At 40.5% G+C, this 23034-nt stretch overlaps 1 protein-coding gene across 1 annotated transcript in view; it reads left to right on the top strand.

The window, feature by feature from the left end:
- mtor (mechanistic target of rapamycin kinase) overlaps positions 1-19668 on the top strand; it is a 107628-nt gene extending 87960 nt beyond the window's left edge. Inside the window, exons 45-58 of the mRNA XM_074680973.1 lie at positions 817-951; positions 4713-4887; positions 6265-6400; positions 8480-8627; positions 10516-10638; positions 11163-11245; positions 11340-11412; positions 11497-11571; positions 13067-13202; positions 14183-14248; positions 14345-14425; positions 14699-14779; positions 15184-15289; positions 19153-19668. Of these exons, the coding sequence (XP_074537074.1) occupies positions 817-951; positions 4713-4887; positions 6265-6400; positions 8480-8627; positions 10516-10638; positions 11163-11245; positions 11340-11412; positions 11497-11571; positions 13067-13202; positions 14183-14248; positions 14345-14425; positions 14699-14779; positions 15184-15289; positions 19153-19168 (1434 nt within the window). The 3' untranslated portion in view covers positions 19169-19668. The remainder of the gene's footprint in view (positions 1-816; positions 952-4712; positions 4888-6264; positions 6401-8479; positions 8628-10515; positions 10639-11162; positions 11246-11339; positions 11413-11496; positions 11572-13066; positions 13203-14182; positions 14249-14344; positions 14426-14698; positions 14780-15183; positions 15290-19152) is intronic.
- The last annotated feature ends 3366 nt before the right edge of the window (positions 19669-23034 follow it).

The raw sequence follows: 23034 nt of genomic DNA, 5'->3' as shown, positions 1-23034 counted from the left end.
GCTTCTGACCAGCAAACACCAGTTTTGGAGTAGCAAATATTTCACTGCAAAAAAAAAGAAATCTTATCAAGTGTTTTATTTTCTGGTGAGAATTTCTTTTAAGACTTCATATAAGCCACATTCAGCTTATCAGAAAAATGTCTTGTTTCAAGTTGTGTAAAGACAAAATGAGGTCTGAATGGCCTGTAACTAGTAAGAGAATCTGCCAATGGGACAAGAAAAATTTGCTTGAAATTTGCATTAAACTAGAGTTATGTTTTAATAGAAGTAACTTTTTTCTTGTTCCATTTGAAGATTTTTTTTTACTTGTAACAGGCAATTCAGAGCTCATTTTTGTCTTTAAATAACTTGAAATAAGACATTTTTTCTGGACTGTTCGGGTGAGTGTGGCTCATATTAAGTCTAAAAAGACATTTTCTACCGAAAATAAGACAAAACACTTGATAATATTTCAGTTTTTTGCAGTTTAGTGTGAAACTAAAATATACTGACCAATGTTGATATCAGGTAGATCAATTTCTTGATTTTAATCTTTCTGTTGATTGGAGTCAAAAGGTGCCAGGTTTATATTTGATGTAGATTGGAAGAATGTGCCATGTCTTTGTTGGCTGGATTGTGCACTGAAATCACAGCCAAACAAATTAGAATTGCAATAAGAAGTCTCCATGTGCCCTGCCTTTGAAGGTGTTCACTCTGGAAACAAACCAAAACAAAACTTTAAAATCTTCTGTTTCTCAGATTTTAATTTTAAAAAGTTGACAAATGACTGACTATTTGCACAGGGTCATGGTGTGTGTGCTTGTCTTCCTTTTGCAGGCTTATGGCAGGGACTTGATGGAAGCACAGGATTGGTGCAGGAAGTACATGCGCTCTGGTAACGTCAAAGACCTGACCCAGGCCTGGGACCTCTACTACCATGTGTTCAGACGCATCTCTAAACAGCTCCCACAGGTGAGTGAAAGAGATTTCCTTCTTAATCTTACTTTGATAAGCATGTGAACCTGTTTTTCCTTTTCTATGGAAACAGCAACTAGACAGGTAGCATCAGAAACCACAAGAGAAACTCCTGTTGAGGGAAAAAGGCTCCTGGGAAAATTCAATCTGGCTTCCAACCAGTCCAGCATTCCTCTGTCCGTACTGATCTGTTAACTGATGAGATGAGATATATTTTGTCTTTTATGTCCTGATTCCTTCTTTGATATAATGACAGCTTAATCAGTACATGCCGTCTCTCAGACATGTGATGTGAAGTGGAACAAAAATGCAGCGAGCTTCAGCAGTGTTTGGAACATAATGACAGAAAAACAAGAGACTCCTTTCATTCTCCCTTCTCTGGGTGAAGTCATTGAACAACATGCCAAAAATAGTGTTGAAAGATGTTAAAGGATTGCAGGATGTGGTGAGATAAAGGGATGATGGAAGCCAAAGAGGAATGGCAGAACATCAGGGAAAGCCCTGCTCCTTTAAATATCATACACACACACAGAAGTTTAATGGGTCTCAGATTCAGTGCTCAGAAGCCAAACGTCTCTTGGGACATTAATCTGAGAGTTGCATCTGATTTTACTCCCTTGTGTCTGTTTTCTCTTCATGACTTCTTTTTATTTATTTTTGGCCTGGCTTTAAGCTTCTATTCCCTCAACAAAACTCACTGTTGTGACAAATATTTGCTGCCGCTGTTTTATGCCGTGCAAGTTCCTCAACATCCAGAATCACAGTTTAACTTCCAGAACACACATCAGCTCCTTTTATAAGGATGAAGCTTATTTTCCTTCATCACAGGTACCAATAAAGTCAAACACTACATTTTATATCATGGTTAACTGCTGAAATTTGGTGGTTAATGCTGTTTTTTGCATTATTTTGCATAATAATTTTGCATTATGAAACATTTTCTAGATCCATATTGACATTGAATAGGATGTTACTCGTGTCATAAATTGGGAATCAGAAAAAAAAACAAGTCTTCTCCACTGTCGACTGGCCAAGAGTCAGTTTCCACCCGTTTATCAAGCACTGTAGTTAACTTCTTTGATTGAGTTCACCCTCAGGTCTGTGGTGATTCACACACTTCAAAACAGCGCTCCGCTGAGTTTGGGATGTGGTCGCCTGCTGACATCCGTCTGATTAGCGGCCCCTGTTGACTTTAGCTCATAGGTGGAAGCTCAAAACTCAAAGTGCTCTGCTGATGTTTTAATTCTGTTTGACACAAAGTGCAGATTACTTGTGATTTGTGAAATGGGCTGTCTTGGAGTTTTCTAAAGTGAAATGTGCCATTCAAAAGGGCAATGCTGTCGTTATTCTTCAAAACACAGCATCTTAACTGCAGTGCGCTACTGGAAAACCAAAACATTATGTATCCTGACCTTAATAGCATTGAAACATAAACATAGTTGAAAAACAAGGCGGCACAGGGACACAGAAAGTTCTCTCCATTACTTTTAACTCTTATCTTTCTCTTGGTATCTTGGTAAGGACAAAGAAATTGGCTTTATTATCCTGGTATGGGTGTTTTTGGTTTGTTTGTTGTTCCATTTTGTACAAAGATGTTTGAAAGTACAACAAAGCCAGACATTTTTTGGAGAGAGCATGGACTGATGGGTTGACCCATTTCCTGAATGACTGCTTGGTTTCAAAATTATATCAAGGTTTCCTGAGGTTGTCAGTTAAGAGAGAAAAGTTTTGAATCTTTTTTTGTTTAATTGTTTAAAATCCATAAAATTGGGGTTGAATGAAAACCATGTAAAAAAAAAGTCGCTGCACAGTCCGCTGGGAATTATTTGGCTAAAAAGTATCACAGAAAATAAATACACTGCCCGACCAAAAAAAAAAAGTCGCCACCAAAAAAACAGTCACACACTCTTATATTTCCTAAGACTGCTTTTAGCTTTGGTTACAGCATGCATTTTCTGTGGCATTGTTTCAAAAGATTCTGCAATGTCACCAGATTTATTTCCATCCAGTGTTGCGTTAATTTTTCACCAAGATCTTCATTGATGATGGTAGAGTCTGTCAGTCAGCAATCAGTGAAGCCAACTGGAAAAAAAGGCTTCAATTTGCTAGGGAGCATGAAGATTGGACTCTGGAGCAATGGAAGAAGGTCATGTGGTCTGATGAGTCCAGATTGACCCTGTTCCAGAGTGATGGTCCATCAGGGTAAGAAGAGAGGCAGAAGAAGTGATCACCCATCATGCCTAGTGCCAACCGTCCAAGCCTGTGGGGGCAGTGCTCTGATCTGGGGTTGCTGTAGTTGGTCAGGTCTAGGTTCAGCAACAGTCTGTGCTCAAAGAATGAGGTCAGCTGACTACCTGAATATACTAAATGACCAGGTTAGTCCTTCAATGGAGTTTTCCTTCCCTGATGGCACGGCCATATTCCAAGATGACAATGCCAAGATTCATCAGGCTCAGATTGTGAAAGAGAGGTTGTGGGAGCATGAGACATCATTTTCATACATGGATTGGCCCCCACAGAGTCCAAACCTTAACCTCACTGATGTGCTGGAGAAGGCTTTGCTCAGCGGTCAGACTCTACCATCATCAATGAAGATCCCGCTGAAAAATTAATGCAACACTGGATGGAAATAAATCTTGTGACATTGCAGAAGCTTATTGAAATAATGCCACAGGGAATATGTGTCACAATCAAAGCTAAAGGCAGTCCAACGAAATATTACAGTGTTTGACCTTTTTTTCCGTGGCGACTTTTTTTTCAGCCAGGCAGTGTATCAGTATGGGGGATCAAAACTGAATTTAGTGACCATTTATTTCATGATACATGTAATCAGTAATTTGGTATGATCAAGTAGGGTCTAAAATGTTCCCAAAGAAGTCTACCAAGTCTGTCTGGGATACAGTAAACATAGAGTTTCAGGTTGTTAAATGTGTTGGAACCCTGTTTCCATAATTTGACGTAAAGACAAAAACTACATGTATGAGCGTTCACAGTGAAACTCTGAGTCCCAGAAGATTGTTATGCTCGTCAAGTTGCTTTAGCAAGCACAAGGCATTTTGTGCAGCTTTAACATTTCTTAGAGCAGGCTTTGTTGCTTCTGGAGAGCAGATGATATTAAACTGATAGATTTCATCATCATGTTGTAGAAGAAAAACATCAAAACCAGTTCTGTCAGCAGCTCTCACTTCTCCTAGCACAAGAGAGGCGGCAGCTTTATTTGACACTCTGGCATAGTGGTGCTCTCAGGGATGCTCCCTGCTGGGACATTAATGTAAGCAGCATGAAATACACTTTAACATAATAACATGCTGGGGACTATTGCAAATATCCCCCCTCCAGGCATTAATATAGAAATAAACCCTCTTCAGGAAGCATCTTAGCCGCAGATCCACAGCAGGTTGTTGCGATGATAAAGTAACCAAACATTAGTGATGAGAATTTAACCGTAAAAACATTTAGACAGACTCCCAGAGCCAGATTTGTTACACTTCATAACGCTGATGGCTGAATGCAGGGAGGCATAGAATGCATATTGTCAGACAGATTGAAATTAAAATGTTCCAAAGTTTTCTATTAAAGATCGTGTATAAACAACTTTTAAGACCTTTGCTTGGTTAAGAGCCAGCGTCTGTAACACTCTGCATATTGACTGAGGGGCTGTTGGCAGGAGCTTGGCAGTGTTTTATACCCAACAGACTAAAAAATGATTGTTTTTTTATTCTCTGTTCTCCTCCCCACCTCATCAACTCTCCACACAGCTGACCTCCCTGGAGCTACAATATGTGTCTCCGAAGCTGCTGATGTGCCGAGACCTGGAGCTGGCTGTACCAGGCACTTACGACCCCAACCAACCTATCATCCGCATCCAGTCCATCGCCCCCTCCCTGCAGGTCATCACCTCCAAGCAGCGCCCACGCAAACTCACAATCATGGGTAAGATTAGCAGAAAATTGCAAAGGCCTCGTTGCTGTGAACCCATTATATTAGGGAAATAGATTAAAGGGTGGCTATAGTGAAAATTGTGTGCTTTCAGCAGGCGTGAGCACTCGCTTCAGAGAAAATTCAATATTAATACAATCTTCACCCAAAGAAGAAAACGGCTCCAAGGCTACGATATATTGTGGATTCATCAGTCATGGCAAAGTTTTTGAAAATGCTTGACTTAAACTCTTATTTTGAAAACAGAAGCAAACGTCTGATTGTTTTTAAATTTAGCTGAAGGGCACAAGTCGTTTTTTTATTTCTGTCTGACAGAATGTTAGAGGGTCCTCCAAAAACGTCCATTGGAAGTAATTTCAATACTAAAACAAGCAATATCGGAAAAATTTCCCTCTTGCACTGTATTTGGATTTAAGGTAGCTTACAGAACTCAAAAACTCACCATGTTGTGAAGCCAAATCCTCCGATTATCAATCACAAATGGTTCAATCTAGTCCACACTGCCCCACCTTGCAATGCAGTACCTTGTTCTGATGTCTCCCATCAGTTTTACAAAACACTCTCTGTTCGAGATGATGGCCTATAAATCAACTGACCTCCGGAGCAAGACTTCAGATTAAGACCTGTCCCCCCACTTCAAGCTGCTAAGATTTACAGTCAGTGCCTTCCTGACTCTGACTCACTACACTTTCCTCTGGAGTTGTTGTTAGCAGCAGACTGAGGATAGAGAGAGGCCTCTGGTCCTGCACGGTCCATTGGAAGTATCAGTTAACTCCATTAAAGGTAGGACGAGGATTAGTGTTGGTGAAATCATTGAGATGAGCTCTTGAGAGAATACGGGAGGTGGCACATGATACTGGAGCTATAGAATAAGTGACATCATGTGTTCTTGATTCAACTTAAACGCTTTTTCCTGTCTGTCATGTTGAAATTCTCACGCTGCATCGGAGAAGTAAGGAGATGTCACTGTTCAGAGTATAGGTTCACATTTTCCAGCCCACATGGGACAGTCATCCAGAGTGCCTTGGCCGCTGTCATCATAGAGCTTTACATGGACTGCACTTTCAGTATGGAACTTGTGAAATCTCTGCTTCATTTTGCTGACAAATCATGAGCACACGCTCCTGCCAGAAAGCCTAACGTCTGGTGTTTTGAGGTACTTCTTCAGAGTGAGGATGACCATAAAGTGAGAAAGTGAGTGATGAGCTGAAATGAAATTATTTGCCATCGGCTAAAACTCACCAGACATGGCCTCAGATGAAGGAGATGGAGACAGCACAGGAGAACCCCAGAAAAAAACTGCTTGTACTGCCAAATCCATCAAGTACTCTCACATGAAGCCATCACTTGTGTTTTTGCTGCCCCCTGCAGGTAGTAATGGCCATGAGTTCATGTTCCTGTTGAAGGGCCACGAGGACCTGCGGCAGGACGAGAGAGTCATGCAGCTGTTTGGTTTGGTCAACACACTGCTTGCCAACGACCCTGCATCTTTACGCAAGAACCTCAGGTATGCACACGCACAAGCACATCCACACGCACACACATATGTGCTTTATAGTGAACAAATTCTTCATGCAAAAAAATATATAAATATTTTTGAGTTCACATCTTGAGGTATTTAAAATATCAGTTTATTGGAATTAAGACTCCTCCTTGAAAGTGAAGCTAGCTAGAGAAGAGACCGACTTGAAACCTACACAGAGATGGAAGCCTTGTATCGCTATGATCATAAAAAAATATTAACTGTGTTAGCTTGAATATAAGACCACCCTGACTTAAAGCCTATACAAAATACCTTTTCAAATTAAATTGTCACACTGAATTGAAATTAATTTTGATCATTTGTGTAGATGAAGCACTCATGGTATTGGTATTTAATTAAAACAGCCTGGGGTCCATCAGATGGATGACGGCTCTGGTAATGGGCAGACCATGGTTTCATTTTCCAGTAACATCCTCAATTTAAAACAGTCCTCGTGTGCTCAGATGTGGCACTTTGTGACATCATATTTCATGCTGCTCGACAGTTCTTTTAAGTCCCGGCTGCATTAATAATCATTTTCTTAAACTCTGCATCGTAACAGCCTCGGTTAATGGATTATTTGGCCTGCTTTTGAGCCACTTTGTTCCATACTATCAGCAGGCCTCTCCACCTTTCACCTCCTTGGCGCTGTAGTGACGGCTGGCCTCGGGCATTGGGGTTACACTCACTTCTTAGACAGATGGTGCTGTCCCTTGTTTTAAGCAAATAAATTAATTTCATGCAAAACCCCAAATTTGTGAAGCTCCTACTGATTTTAGATGTGTTGTAAGAAAAAAATACAACAAGTCGTCTTTAGTTTGTTTTTTTGTAAAATAAAACAATTGTGTTGTGAAGTATTTTTGTTTTACACTTAACCTACAGCAGCTAAGCTCTGCTTATAAATTCTTATACATGTGTCAGAGGATCATGTAAGTATAAATAAGTTCATACAGTGCTGTAACTTTACTTAAAGTGCCCAGAGTCAGGCTATAGCATATTTTAAGTATAAATACAATATATTTATATTATTTGAGAATCACTGAAATGTTACCTTAGTACCTTTATAGGTGGATAAAACTGTAGGTTTTAATGATCAAAAGTAGGTTGTTTATGATTGCCATTTCTCAGCTTCTTTGTGATTTGAACAGGATAGATTTACAGTATGTAGTCTCCATGACAACACCACGCTGACCAACAAAGTTGAGCAGAGAAGAGAGATCTGTGTTTTTCTCCGTTCAAAGTGATTTCTTGGATTTGTTTAGTACTAATGGTGGACGCTGGAGCTGAACCTTCAAAAAGAAAAAGGACGTCAGAGCAGAAAAAAGCTGAACGGGAGAGTCATAGAAGTTAAAACCCCGGGGCTAAACTGTTTGTGATAATGCTCTTTCCCACCCACAGTCAGCAGTTATTCTGCAGTGGTCTGTTCAAACTTGAGAGTCAATCAATAAAATGAAGAGTGAGGTTAAGTTAGCTCTGATTGGTAGATGACTGGCAGGACATAACCAGGATTCACTATCCTTAGTTAGTAACGCTACATATAGCTGGTTACTAAACTACAATACAAACTGAGTCGTATTTTTTTTGTCACGTTTCAGACAATAGTACTATGTAACTGTTGATAACACATTCATTTGTTGCTTTGTATCTAATAAAAAGTTGTCTTGAACAAAGCAAAGTAGTGTTGAAAAGAAGGTCTGATCTCTAAAACAAACACACAACTTGGTAACAGTCATGTCCTAATAGCAGTGGATGCAAGTGCTCATGGGAAATGGAGTCTTTAACCTGGAAGATAGTCCTCGCATCCCCTTTAAAAGATCTGTTATAGAGCCTTCTAAATGCATTAACTAAGCTTTGTAAATTAAAAAAAAGGTGGGTTCATGGACAGTGTTACCCAGCTTTCTACTTCACCCTTGGCCCAACACACACATAGAAACAAAGCATTATACGTAAACAGTGAATTAGCTTCAACTTTGACACAATGTTAGAACTGAGGACATGAAGTCAGGAAACAAAATCATAGAAACCTTGAAACTGATTTGTGCTTTCGTTTTTCTCTGCACTTAGCATTCAGCGCTACGCAGTGATCCCCCTGTCCACCAACTCAGGCCTGATTGGCTGGGTGCCCCACTGTGACACCCTGCATGCCCTCATCAGAGACTACAGAGAGAAGAAGAAGATTTTGCTCAACATTGAACACCGCATTATGCTGAGGGTGAGAAAGTTTCTGCTTCCAGTAATTCAATAACTGAACAAACATTCCCCCACTTTTTACCTGGAGGAAGAAACTCCCTGAGTAATAGGTACATGGGAAAAACAAACAACATTTAATTATGCTTTTTTATTATTTCATTATGTAACAAATTAGTTATATTGACAGAAATGTATGTAAATGAACCGGGTGCTCTCATTTTACTGCACCAACAGGTGTTCTCTCCCAACAGGTGTTTGTAAATTTGTTATTTTCATGTAAGACATGTTTGTTTGGCACAATCTAGATTCATCAAGCCGAGGGAACATCTGTTTTCAGTGATTATATTGATCAAACCCAATCACTCTAATGAAAACATATTCACATATCCTTAATAGTCACAAATTAACCGCACATCTCAGCCCCAAAATGTCCAATTAATCAAAGGGCACCACAAGAGCACAAAGCAGTCCTCTCTAAAATCTTACTGCAGAGGAGGAGAGCAAGAGGACGACTTCACAGAGAAAGTTAGGATCCTGACATCTACTGGGCTTTGGTGCCTGTTAAAAAAACAACATCAAAGCTTTGGAAAGAAACATCACACGGCTACAGGAGAGGACAGGGCAGGAGTTCAAGTCTCATTGGTCCACAATAGGATGATGACATCTTGTCAAACTATGATTCACGGCTCAACGGAGTAAAAAACAGCTGACCTTGTCATGCTGTGAGTAGATGAGCACAAAATGTCACTCCCAACTCATCCGTCAGTTGTCCTTAAATCACAGGATGATTGAATGTGGAACAGGCATTTACTGAAAATAAAGAATTAAAACAGTTTAATGCTCTATAAAAAGCCGAACACTCGTCTGTTTTTGTTCCGTTTTTACTCTCAAGGCTGATTTGACTCAGACGTATGAACAAATTGAGACGCTTAAACCTTAATGCAAATTGTTACATGCTTATATTTTATAGAAATAAGACTCCTAATTTGATGTAATTTTGTTGTTATGGTATTTGAGTTATTAATGATGTGTAGCATTTGGATTAAAAGCCCTAAATGGCGAGATATTAAGCTGATCAGCCAATCAGTCAGGCCATTAATCAGTTTTGGATGAGAGATGAGGAAGAAGAGAGCGTGAGACACTGATAGATTGGAGTATTTTGGACTGTTTGTTATCATGACTCTTTCCTAAACCCTTAACTCAACCATTTATTTGAGTTAAAGTTCTGTTGTGTTTATTTTCAGTTCAGTCTGACCCCGCAGGCCAAACACATTCACTGACACTGAAACCCAAGCTCTTATTAACACATTTAGTTTCAAAACAATTAACAGCCGTACTGTAATGAGGTCTGTTTACACCTAGTTTAATTCTCCATGGGCTGAAACAAGCTTATATTTACTTTAATTACAAGCCTCCAGATGTAATTATATTAACATTTGGAGTGTTTTTGGACCTGTATATCTTCCACTTTAATTCATTTGATGGCACTAAAGTAGGCATCAGCTTATACAGTTAACAGTGAGCACAAACTGTTACGCTGATGTGCAGGGATGTTTTCAAAGTTTTGGTATTTTAAGGACACACTTTTGGTGACTCAAATGAGATCAAATAACATTTGGAATATAATTTATCATTAAGCTGGAGCCATGCAACTTAAACAGTTATAATTTGATGAACACTCTGCTTTAGAGCTTTCATTTACGTCAGAAGTCCTTCAATACAGCGTTTTCTGCTCTCCCTGGAGGCTTTAATAATCAGATATTCTGAAAAGTATATTTCTGTTTCATTCCATTTGTTATGCGGTAGAGGCAACAGACATATGTAGCTGCCATTCAAAAAGAGCCTGGGGTTTAATTGTATAAACCGGCAGCACTGCTGTTCGTCTCTATAATTTGCTCTGTGTATTTCAGATGGCCCCAGACTACGACCACCTGACGCTGATGGAGAAGGTGGAGGTGTTCGAGCATGCCGTCAACAACACGGCCGGAGATGACCTCGCTAAACTCTTGTGGCTCAAGAGCCCCAGCTCTGAGGTGAGATGCTCTGCTTCTTTATCTGACAGCACACGGGGAGGAAGATTGAGTGCACTTCATCTCTGCAGCATCACATTTCAGCGGCTCTGGGGTAAAATGTTGAGAGTGGTCAGCTCAAGAAAAGTCAACATACTGATATATAAATTAACACATTTATTGAGACAGGTTTTTTTAAGGAAGGTTTCTTAAGGTGCACAGGAAAAGTTTTCCAATGTATCAAGTTCACTTTTCTAATTACCGAGTTAATACAGTAGGAAAGAAATAAGCTGTTGTTTTCCCCGAAGAATCCTTTTTCTGGGTTGTGCGTCCTACTTTCAAATCACTGACTTAGCAGGACTTCACAGAGACCTTCAAATTGAATCCATTTTTAGGAACATTAGTACACTGTGTACCCGGTGTTCTGCATGTTCAAGTGTCTGGGAAGATGAATCAAACAGCCTGCCTGAGATTTCTCCTTTTGTCTAATGATGCTAATGCCGTGAAGCAGAGGAGAACTCATAATGCAGATATTATTCCAACTACAGGTGTGGTTCGACAGGAGGACCAATTACACCCGCTCTCTGGCTGTGATGTCCATGGTGGGCTACATCCTGGGACTGGGTGACAGGTGGGTTTCTTTGCCATGAATAATGTATTAATTCAAGCATATAGTTAAAAACTTCAGGTAAGAAAAGAAAAGAGGTCATGCTTCTATTTTTCAGGCATCCATCCAACTTGATGTTGGACCGCTTAAGTGGAAAGATCCTCCACATTGACTTTGGAGACTGTTTTGAGGTAAGACAAGATTCTTTCTTGATGTAATACTGTACATCCACGTATGATAAAATGTTAAATTGACCTTTCTAAAATCTTCAATAGGTGGCTATGACCAGAGAGAAGTTCCCTGAAAAGATCCCGTTCAGACTGACGAGGATGCTGACCAATGCTATGGAGGTATGCTGTCCTGCAGTATCTTTAAGTCAAGTTTAATTTTGAAGGTTAGAGGATCATAAAATCTGCAGCAGAGGATTCTGTTTCTACTTCTAAAAGGACTCCTTGTGCTCCTTACACACTGCTTCAAAACCACAGTTAGGGGGGATTCTTTTCCAAATGTTCAGCATTTTATTCAAAGTTAAAATCCCCGTGGCTTTATGCAAAACCCTCGACAGGAGTTTTTATCTTATCATGAAAAAAAAGACTGGGGTTAAAAATTAAGTCTTTTACAACTTCCAAAAGCAAATAAGACCATCAGCTGCAAGACTTCAAAATGTTTGTTTTAATTCATGTAACCCATGGAACAGGGTAAGTTTGGACCAGGGCACGTTCAGTCATTAAACAAACGGGACCTTTAGTCCTGACGTTCTGTTATGGAACAGCCTGTTAGCCTGCAGCGTTAGCCACATGCACGACTGAAAATAATCGGCCTGCAGTAACGGTGTGACTGAGAGATGATCAAGAAAAACAATTTTTTAACCAGAGAAATGGAGATTTTATTTCAAGAATACACATGGACACAGTGAGTCCATCAGGTAAACAAAGAGAAATTTTGGCGATCTTGAACAGAGTAGATGCGTGTGGTGTTTCTGAGCGCACAGTAGAAAACATCCATAATAAAATCAGTAATATAAAAGCTGTTTTGCGGAACAAGTGCTGCAGCAATGCCCCAGTACCTCACTGAATAACTCTTAAAGCAGTTTATGAATTCCAACCTGTCTTTACACGTACCTTCGAAGGACCCAGACGTATAAAAGCAAAAAGCGAATCAAAGTTTCAAAACTGGCATCAGCTAGCCTCGCCGGTTTGAGACTTGGATTGTCTCCTTTATCTCACTGGTTCACTGAAAAAATGGGCCCCCTAAATCTAAAGTTGCTGTATGGATTGTCCACTGCCTTTGCATATATCGTCTGAAACAATCCCGCATTACGCAATGTCTGCCTTTAAACAGCCGAACAGGCGCTGTAATCCTGCCGTTAGTGCCTGTAATGGTGGGGTATACCTTCATTAAATCTAACCCTCTTTTGGGCCGTTAACCTGGCTCATGCATACCGCTAATTAACTTTTTTTTCACCGTTAGTACAAACGGTCTGTTTTCCCGCTAATGGCCTGTAATGCATACAGGCCCAGGTGTTTAAAAACGTTCAACAGAAAGCATTTATTGAGAGTACTCTCTGAAGTTTTTAAGTTTTGACCTCAGGGGGCGCCAAACTTGAGCTTTGATTAGCAAAATAAAAACCATAAACCAAATATTGAGAAAGCCCTATGTGTGTAAGTTTGCTTTTAAAAGCATCTTCAACATATTTCAAAGTCAATGATCCAATCAACGTACCAGAAAACAGTAGATTGAATCCTACTCTTCTAAACACTAAAATCTCAGAAGAGGACAAACAAAACAAAGCACAGTAGTGATCTGATGGTTTTGTGTGTAAGTTTCTCTATTATCGTCCCTCAGGTGACGGGCTTGGATGGAAACTACAGGATCACCTGCCACACAGTGATGGAGGTCCTGAGAGAGCACCGGGACAGCGTCATGGCTGTGCTGGAGGCCTTTGTCTACGACCCGCTGCTCAACTGGAGGCTCATGGACAGTAAGAGCCAAATTATTAACTGTTCAGGTTTAACCGATTAAACATGCTCTGAGAAAGTTTCAGTTAAAGAAAAGAAAAAACACCGGAGACTGGAGCAGTAAAGACAAGCGGACACAGCAATGACAATTACTGGATGTGAAGAAGTCAGCAGGGAGAAAAACAACTGTGAAACTCTGCAAAAAGCAAACTGTGCTACAGTTTGAACCATTTTTTAGTCGGTTGTGAGTGTGGAGCAATAAATTAAATCAGATTAGGCTTGAAGAAGAAGAAGAAAAAAGGTCGTTCCCAGAAGTGAAGTGAAAAACTATTTGCCTCATGTCTGGGAGAGAAATTGACCAAAGGCTAAAAGAAGCAGAGTCGACGTTGAGAGGTCGTTGGTTACCTTTAGGAGAACAGGGAGAAGTATTGTCTGTGACACCCTCACATCACGTGTGAGACTGTCAGGGTTGACCTTCAACAGGACATTTTCAATGAAGAAGAAGAGGAGGATTCTTCACGTGTGATGTAAGGAAGGGTTGTTAATCTAAGGACAAAGAAAAGTACAACCCAAGGATTTTTGGTTATTTAACAGGGTTGTGAAAATGGCATTGACGAACCATTAATGGTTTCTTTCTTCCTGGAGCTGTAGAATGCATTAGTTTATTTAAAGCTTAATATAAAACATCACAGGAGAAGAACATTTTCTTCTTACAGAAAGAACATATTATCTCTTAAAAGGATGTTTGAAATCTGTTGTTACAGCTGACATCCTTGACTATTTCATGTAAAATCTGTATTTTTCATAAATACCGGAGCCTTAAGTAGTAGTAATGGATAAAGAAGAGGCTCTCTTTTCTGCTTTTGAAAAGGTCAGACTAATTCTGCTGCTTCCTGTGAAGAAAAAAAGAAATACAGTGTGCCGGTATTAGGTAGGAGTAGTAATTGTCATGTCAAAGAATGAAATCACATGTTCTCACACACCTTTCCTGTTCGACCCACAGCAAACACCAAAGGCAACAAGCGTTCCCGAACCAGAACCGACTCGTACACAGCCGGGCAGTCAGTGGGTGAGTCTAACAGCACATACCCAGGCATGCTTCCTGCTGTCTGTGAAATAATACTCAGAACATATGTGGACCTGTCTTTGTGTCATGTCCTTGCAGAAGCACTTGAGGGGATCGACCTCGGAGAGACCACACACAAGAAGCCAGGGACCACCGTGCCTGAATCCATCCACTCCTTCAGTGAGCTCCCGCCTCGTTCTGTCATTCCACATGTTACTTATTGTTGTTAGACCTCTTTCGTTTTTCTCCGCTTGTTAACAATACCGGGCTCTCTAGCTGTCATAAATGATTGGTGCTACTGCTGTGCTGTTTCAAGGCAGCACTTTGATTTTCTTTAGCTGAAGAGAGAGATGGAGAAAGAGAAAGGGGGGGCGAAAGAAGCAGGGAGAAAGAGAGCACTTGGGTTTTCTTTATTTTAGCTGATGACAGACTGTTTCTGTGTTTTCTTTTTAGTCGGAGACGGCTTGGTACAACCTGAGGCACTCAATAAGAAAGCCATTCAGATTATCAACAGAGTGAGAGACAAACTTACAGGTAAGGAATCAGGACTGGAAAACAACATACATATACAAAACGGGTCAAAAATACAATCTTTCTGTTTTATTCCCCTCCTTTAATAACCTCAAATATTCAGTAAAGATGGTATGTAAGCATCATTAGATATTTAATCTCCAGTGCATCATTTTCCACCAACACAGCACTCTTAAATCAGAGCATGCATGAGTGAAAGTCTATATTTTTGTTGCTCAAAGACCCTTTGTTCCAGTGCAGAAATGCTGACAGAAAACTGAGATGGTTGAATGTTTGATGCATTCTTCTGTCATCTGATACTTTTTGATTTAAAACTTAAAACAGGAGAGGGGATGCAGAAAGACTCAAAGTCAAGCTGACTTTTCAGAGCAGGATATAGATGTCTGATGTGTCTTTGTGTCCTGCAGGTCGAGACTTTTCTCACGATGAGACACTGGATGTGCCAACACAAGTGGAGCTCCTCATCAAGCAGGCCACGTCACATGAAAACCTGTGCCAGTGCTACATCGGATGGTAAGGACTGCCGCTTTGGTTTCCCTTTTGCTTTTACCTGATATTTGACAGCATTAACTGATGCATTTATTTAAAGCAGTAAGGGGGGGCTACCACAACACTGCAGTTTAATGCTCCCTTTAACAACAGTAAAGTGATGCAAAAGGAACACCGTGATTTTGTCGCTTTTAGTTCTAAAACAGTCAATACCCTTCTCATAGCTGTTACCTTATTCAGAATTTATGGAAGTCCATATGAACCAGTTGTTTGCTTTTTTCAAATAATAAGTTGATGATATAGAAGCGGCTTTGCGATTAGCTTTACTTCCAAGAGTTTCCACGAATACCCATGAAGCTGCAAAACAGAGCTAACAGAACAGTGGTACTACACTCAAAAGCAGTTTGCAGGGGTGCAGTGGATAAAAAGACTCACGGTTCGGATCGTAGCATGGTTTTGAGTCACAGATTGGATCAAAACACTTCTGCCCATTAAATAAAAACAGCATTCAACTCAAAATTTCCAAAACAGCCATTTAAATTGTACAAAATCAACTTAAAGGGCAATTCAAGACATGATGGCTTCTTCTTTTAAGCATGAAATACAACTCAAGGTGCAATCAAGCAGCAGCCTCCAGTCTAAGACTATGAGACAATGCTGAAGCGCTAAAATCTGCTGTCTCTTGAGTGTCCACTTGAGGCTAGCTCCGGAAGTACAGGAAGTCACACTCACAGCAGAAATTAACCTATTTACAGCCTTGTTCAAAAAACCTCCCTATCTGAATCACTAATTTTACTATCAACAAACACTGTAGAGGGGTGAATTTTGATGTGACTCGATCGCAAGCTCGTCCAATCAAAGGCACAGCTCAGGTCACGTGACCGACAGGCACCCTATAGCTGTGTCCCAATTCAGGGGCTGCAGCCTACGGAGGCTGGATTTGTAGACCGATTACGTCACAGCGGTGCGTCGGAGGCTGTCCCAATACATAGGCTCCTCCAAATGCGGCCGACGAATCCGTCCTCCGTTTCGGGGGCCGTGAAGGACGGGTTCGGTGAATCCTTCATAGCCTCACATATCCCAAGATTCATTGCATGAATGCCGAACATGATGGACACGGCCGAACTCCAAAAGGAGTCCTGTTTTATTCAGATATGAAGGATTTCTGGCAACAACTATGTGATTGTGTTTCTAAAACATGAAAGAATTTTTTTTTTTCTGTGTGAAAATGCTTTGTTCGGGCTCTTTTTAAGTAATATACTGAGGAAAAACAGTTCTTTATAAATCTTCTCATTGCTATATAAAAATATGTTCATAAATGTAAATTCTTTTGGGAAAAAAACTTACTTGGTGTTTTTTTATTTTTTATTTTTATTTTTTACAGGGAATTCAGAAAAAGACATTAAATCATTTCAGCAGCTTTTATTTTATACTTATTTATTTATCATCCCCCCAGCACTCGATCAAATGTTGAAAATGTACGTTAGTGCCGTACTCTCATGTAAATGGTGGTTCTATACTCTATCAATAGGGATAATAATAATAATAATAATAATAATAATAATAATAATAATAATGCAAAGTAATAAAAAGATAGTGAAAATCATCCTGTTTAAATGTGAGGTTTTTGTTTACGTGTGTTTAAAGGTAATGTAAGCCTGACCTGTGAGGGCGGTGCTGTGTGACGTCGAGGGTGACAAACAGGAAATGCTTCATAGACCAGACCGTCTCAATTCAGTTCGGCCTTTGCAGTCTTCACAGGCTACGAAGGCTGGGTCCTCCGAAGGCTACAGCCTCCGTAGGCTGCAACCCCTGAATTGGGACACAGCTTTTAGCTGTACACAAAGCCCTTGCCACTACCAACATGGCCGCGATAGCTGGTGTGCCTCATGAAGTGACGTCGTCATGTTTTATACAGTCTGTGGGTGCAATTAAAGGCAAATCTTCTTCCTTCAAACATGTAGAGTGAGTTGAAAACAACGCTATGTTCACGCTATTGAAAAAGAAGAAAAGAAAGAAAGCAAAGCAAACCTGAGCTTTTGATTTTAACTACTTTTCAAAAAGATAAGCATGTCCACATTATCTGGGGAGAGTGCAGACCTCGTTGCAGTCACTTTGAAGCCACTGCTTCTGTCAGTACCTGAGCCAGATTTGTGCCTTTGTGACTGTCATGGAGGGGGCTATCTGCAGCACAGGGCTCCTCATCTCCCTCTCCGCTGTGATGTGGTGAGCTGTCGTAGCTCTCTGTTGCCCTGGAAGTCCACCCGTCTGTGGTGAACGCAACAGAGGATACCCAGGATAATTTATCTGCAATTTTTGTTTTTTCCGGCTCATAAAGACTTGGCATGATCGTTTAACTGAAGTGGGTGTGTGAAGGGATTTCATTATTTCATTTCATTGGCTCAAGCACTTCCAGCACATGTTTAAACCCCATGTTTTGCACAACTGCCTCATGTCTGCAGCAGTAGACACCCCGACAGCTTTTGTAATAGCTTCAGCCCAGTCGGATTCTGCAGCACAGGGCTCCTTTAATGCTGCAATGTTAAGCGGTTGTTTAGCAGCCTTGATCTTGGCTCCTGTTGCTGACACACCAGGGTGATGTCGCCTTAAATCGATGGCCATGCTCGATGTATTTTCACTCTCAAAAGACTTTCTTGTGCCACAGTGCTTACATACTGTAGGCTGGTTTTGTCCACCAGCCTTCTTCTGTCATCACTGTTTTCTTATAGGGGAACCAAAATGCTCCCACACATGCGACTTAAACAATGCAGAAGGTTCCTCCACTCCGCTGCTGGCCATGACTACTGCTGCACTTGACTAATGTGTGTGGATTGAACATGTAGCCTTCACATGAGCACGTACAGCTTCCTTTTTTTTCCACTGACAAACCCGCAAACCAAGTGCATGCCAAACCATGGAGAGACGTCCATACAGATCACTGATCATCAATGATCCACTGCACCAATAGCAGTTTGCAGAGCGTATCACACACTAATATGTAGTTGGATATTTTGAAAACAGTTTAAGGGTCTTTTCATTCTGATGAATGTGTAAAAACTATTTAATTTGTTTGGATTTATGTGAAATTAGCAAGCCCTCTCTGATGAGACTCAAGACAAACAAGTTAAGATTACCTGGATGATGTGATATCATTCAACGCCAAACATCGTTCAATAACTGTTTTTCTATTAACAGATAAATTCTGTCTTACCCTTTCATACTTCAGCCAGAGTTTTTCAGCCCAGGACTCATTTCCCTGGAAGGTTAACTGCTTAACACTGGTTGGCGTTTTTGCTTCTCACTATGCAAAGTGTGACCACTACACTTGGCTTTTGTTTATCTTCTCAGAGGAAAAAAGGAGGCTCTGTTGTTAAGACACAAGGACAGCTCTGTGATGCTTCAGCCTGCTTCACAATGCTGCAGAATGTAAACAAAATGAGACAAGGGGAAAAATGCAACAATAGATTATTCTATCATGTGAAGTGGAACAAAATAAAGCAGCTGCAGGTTTGAAAGCGCTGTGTTCAACAACAAAAGGTTACATTTTCTGACATTTAGGAAACAAACTCTTTACTGTAATCCTCTGTTGGTCCTATAAGTTTAACATCCTTCTTTCGCTCTACTGAGTGAGGTTTTTACCTGGTTGGTTTCTTTCGACAGCCTGATGAAATCTAAAGAGATTCTTTTAAACTCTGCGTGACATGTTTGTTTCAGCTCCAGTCAGGATTTAACTCCTGTTAAATCCTCTTTCTTATTATCTTTCCATTATCTGTCTATGATACCCCTTACGCATTTTTATCCCATTTTGAATATAATTACACTTTAAGCACAATGACACAGGAAAGTCACTCCCACTCAAACTGATTCAGCACTCTTCCTGTCTTCAGGTGCCCATTTTGGTGAAGAACCAGCAGCCAAGGTCACACTTCAGTGGCAAACCAAGAAGAAGCACTCGACTCAGACAGGTGGCCACTGAAAAATGTACTTGAGGCACAGAGCCGAGCCTCTGAGGAGGACGTTTTGCTTGTTCTGTTGAAGTATGTTCACTTTTTTCTCTGTGAAAGGGTTTGGGTTTATGATAACGTATCTGAAGAGACGAGCTTTTTCTCTGACAATTATAATTTAACTCCAAATGTTGCCGTTGCTTGACTGATTCTCTTTGCTTTTAACGCCATATTTGCTATAAGCTTTCTACTGCTGCCAAACAAGTGGTGACATTTCTTACTCCACACACTGTCTGTTGTGTTGTTGTATATTAATGTGAAGATTTACAACATGGTCTGCTTTTAATTTACTTAACACGTTCCTCACAGTTTACTCACGACAAAGTAGAAGTCAGGACTTCCTTAGGATGATCACAATGAGCTGTTTGAGAATGAGTGTGCCATTAAACCGTGTACAGAACCCACTGTGACCATGCTCTCTTCTTTCCACAGCACACAATGTTCATTGTGCGTCACCTGCTTGAGTCAGAAATAGAAAGATGTGAAATTGAAAGTTGTTTCTTTTTTGCATCTCTCAGGTTTTCTGTTCAAAGTGAGCCGGCACCTCTCCTCTTGTTTTTCCTGAAGTGCCCACAGAGGGCACTCTGACTCCTAATAAGATCCTCCATCTTCTCAGGAAACACTCTGGGAGAGGAGGCACTCGTCAGCCTGTAGATGATCAAAAACAGAATGCATTCTTCTCTAAAATCAGAACACAAAAAGCAGACATACTTTGAGTTCTGAAAAAAGGAGAAAATACAAGCTCCCAAACCAGCACAGATATGCCCGCTGCTCTATATTTATCCTCCTCTTTACAGCACGGGGAGATGCAGTCATTTACAGCGAAGGCGGCCGCTGACAGAAAGGAAAGGGAATCAGATGTAGCAGATTGCAGAGGCAGCAGTAGAGACAAACTGTTAATTTGGTTTCCTGTGCTGTTATCGAGTCAATGCAAGGTAGCTTCTGTTTTACTCATTGCTATTCCCCTTCTTATTCCTCCATTTATTTCTTCCCCGCATTCTCCTCTGAAGGTTAATTACTTATAGATAGTTAAGGATTACGGATCAACAAAACGCAGCCCATTGATCTCTTCCCTGCCGTGCCCACCTCGGCAATGTCACACTCTTTACACACCGGGACAGAGGCCTGGTGATTATCTGTTCATATCGATCCATTCCTCCTCTGTTTTCCCTGGCTTTTATTCCTCTCCCCTTCGCTTCCTTTACCTCCACTCTGTCACTCCTTTCCTCCTGCCGCCAAAAGCTCGTTATTGGAAATGTGACTTTTCATAGTTTGTGCCACCGATTCTGTTGTTCTTTCTCACTCGTCTAATTTGTTTGTATTTTTTCAGCCTCTCAAGTCTGTGAGGGGTTGAGCAAGTCAATAGCTCAAGTTAAATAGGTTGCATTGATTCGGAGAGGGATTTAGCTGTTTACCAACTGTGGAAATGGGCTCGGGCCTCTGAAAAAAATACTATGGGTGTCTGCGTGGAGTAAGTCAATGGTGACAAATGATCTCATTGGAAGACAATGCTCCTAAATGAGAGGAGGTGAAGGGCTTGGCTGCAGAGGCAGAGGATGCAGCAGGCTATGCTCCATCAGCCTTTAAGGTTGTCACATGTAGCTGTCCGCACCGGCACCTTGAGCCAAGACATGAGGAATGATGGGATACCGCAACACATTTGCAACCATACGCCCCCACACCGCTGGGAGCAGAGCCTGTTCCTGTTGCCTGTTCGTGTTTCCCCTGTTTTCAAGCTTGTATTCCACCACAAGAGCTCCCCTCTGGATGTTATTCCACTTCCTTGCACCCTCTTTAGCTTCCCTCGACCTCCAGAGATTTCATAAGTGCTCTCTCCAACTCTCACCATTTCTTGAGTGTAGTCACACAAACCGAAGCAGCTCTCAGGATAAAAAATATTCAAATTTCAAGTTAAAGCATTCTCATTTCTAAAAGCACCATTATGCAAAAAGTGGTATTTGGGGGATTTTGGTTCCCCTTCAGTTTTTTTCAACAGTTTACTCATCAAAATGTACAACTGCTCTTACCCCCTTCTTGGCCTTTTGCAAAGTCACTTTCTCATTTCCTCTTCACCATCAACATCATCTTCGGTCTCCTCACCCGTGGAAGACCAGGGTGGAAACACAGAGCTTAGAACAGTAACAGGAACAGCTTGCCTTCAGGGTTTTCTGCCAGAATGCTTCGCTGTGCTTCCCAGGAGATCGTACTTCTCAACCTAAGTTACACAGTGCAAGAACAGGTGTTCAGGGCATGAAGTGGGAATAGAAAACTGACTTCTGCATAACTTTTGCAAATAAAAGTATTTGCCTGAGATTTTTTTTTCCTGGGAGAAGCCAAATGTCATCCTTGTGGGAGTGCATTAAGTCAGAGTAACTTATTATGTTCAATACATTAATGTTGGCTATCAGACCATGGGAGGGATGAGTGGTAGGCAATTGTTGCCAAGCTAAAGCATTTTATAAATATTAATACTGGAAATAACTCATATTAAATATGTACTAACTAAATATTTGAGCTGCTTTTTGTCTGAATTCACAACTTTTAAAATTGATGTTTTTCCCATAAAATGAAATGCTGTGTATAAGTTGAGTTAAAACCATAATGCTGCTCCCTAAAACTAGCCCAGGCTTGTCTCTGGAAAAAATTACAGCTGCAATACTACACAGATGTAAACAAGCACAGTTTGTCAGTACAGTGGTACCTTCGAGTGTCCCTACTAACAAATTTTTGGAGGTGTAAGCGGTCTATCAGATGATTTTTTTGCTTTGACTTCAGAGCTAAAATTCAGGTTTCAAGCCAGCTTCAGATACCTCACCACTGGTGCGACAAACGCCCAGCATCCAAGTGATTCACGGGTTCAGTGCGTGCGATGGCGCTATTTAACCACACGTGCCGAACTCATTTAGAAACATTTTGAAAGGGAATATGAAACTGAGCTCATTAGACAGGTTTTGAAGGAAAATACCTGCAGATAAAGTGAGGAAAGCGTGGCGAAAAGGTCAAAAATCAGCAAGATTCAGTTATTCACTTCAGCTTTTCACCAACTGCGTCAGCATCTTCAAGTCATCTGATCTCCGAGGTAAATGATGAAAATTATTCCTCAACTGTTTAGTGCAGTACATTCTATTGCACTGTTTTTATACAATATTTGTTATTTTTAAGTATTTATGTCTTATTTAAAAACGTTACTTTGAAATTACAAATGATTAATGACATTTCAATTCATTTCAATGGGGAAAACTGATTAGCCATACAAGATGTTTGCATTACAAGCCCTGTACTTTGATCTAGAAAAGGAGATAAAGTTTTAAGAAAGCTGTCAAGATAAACTGGCATAACCAGTGAGTAACCAACCTCAGACACAGGGATGTTATCTTTTCATTTTCTGATCATACTTTTCTTACCTTTCAATTTTTTGGTTCATCCTGAAATGTTATTTAAACTGGGGAATTTTGGTGCAAACATCCAAATCAGACATTCAGGACACTTAATTTCTAGTAGTCCGTAGACAAGCAAGTGAAAAAATGAAAATAAGAATTAATAGAGAGAAGTAAGCCAGGAGTTCGCTTCAGTGTTGCAAAGCTTGAGAAACCTTAGATGAATGTTTTGATTGATGTCAGAAATATTGAAGAAACAAGATTCTTTTTTCAACACTCTGAAAGAATTTGTCGGTCTTGTAGAGGCTAATAAAGCTGGTGACTCATTCATGTTGTCAAAAATGTCAGTTTACTTCAGGAATGCATTTCAGCCTCTAAAAAAGACCAG

This window comes from Halichoeres trimaculatus, unplaced genomic scaffold, assembly GCF_033239565.1.
Source record: "Halichoeres trimaculatus isolate MK-OKI-2021-1 unplaced genomic scaffold, fHalTri1.1 fHalTri1_scaffold_11, whole genome shotgun sequence".
Lineage (NCBI taxonomy): Eukaryota > Metazoa > Chordata > Actinopteri > Labriformes > Labridae > Halichoeres > Halichoeres trimaculatus.
This window is presented reverse-complemented; position numbering and strand designations above follow the sequence as displayed.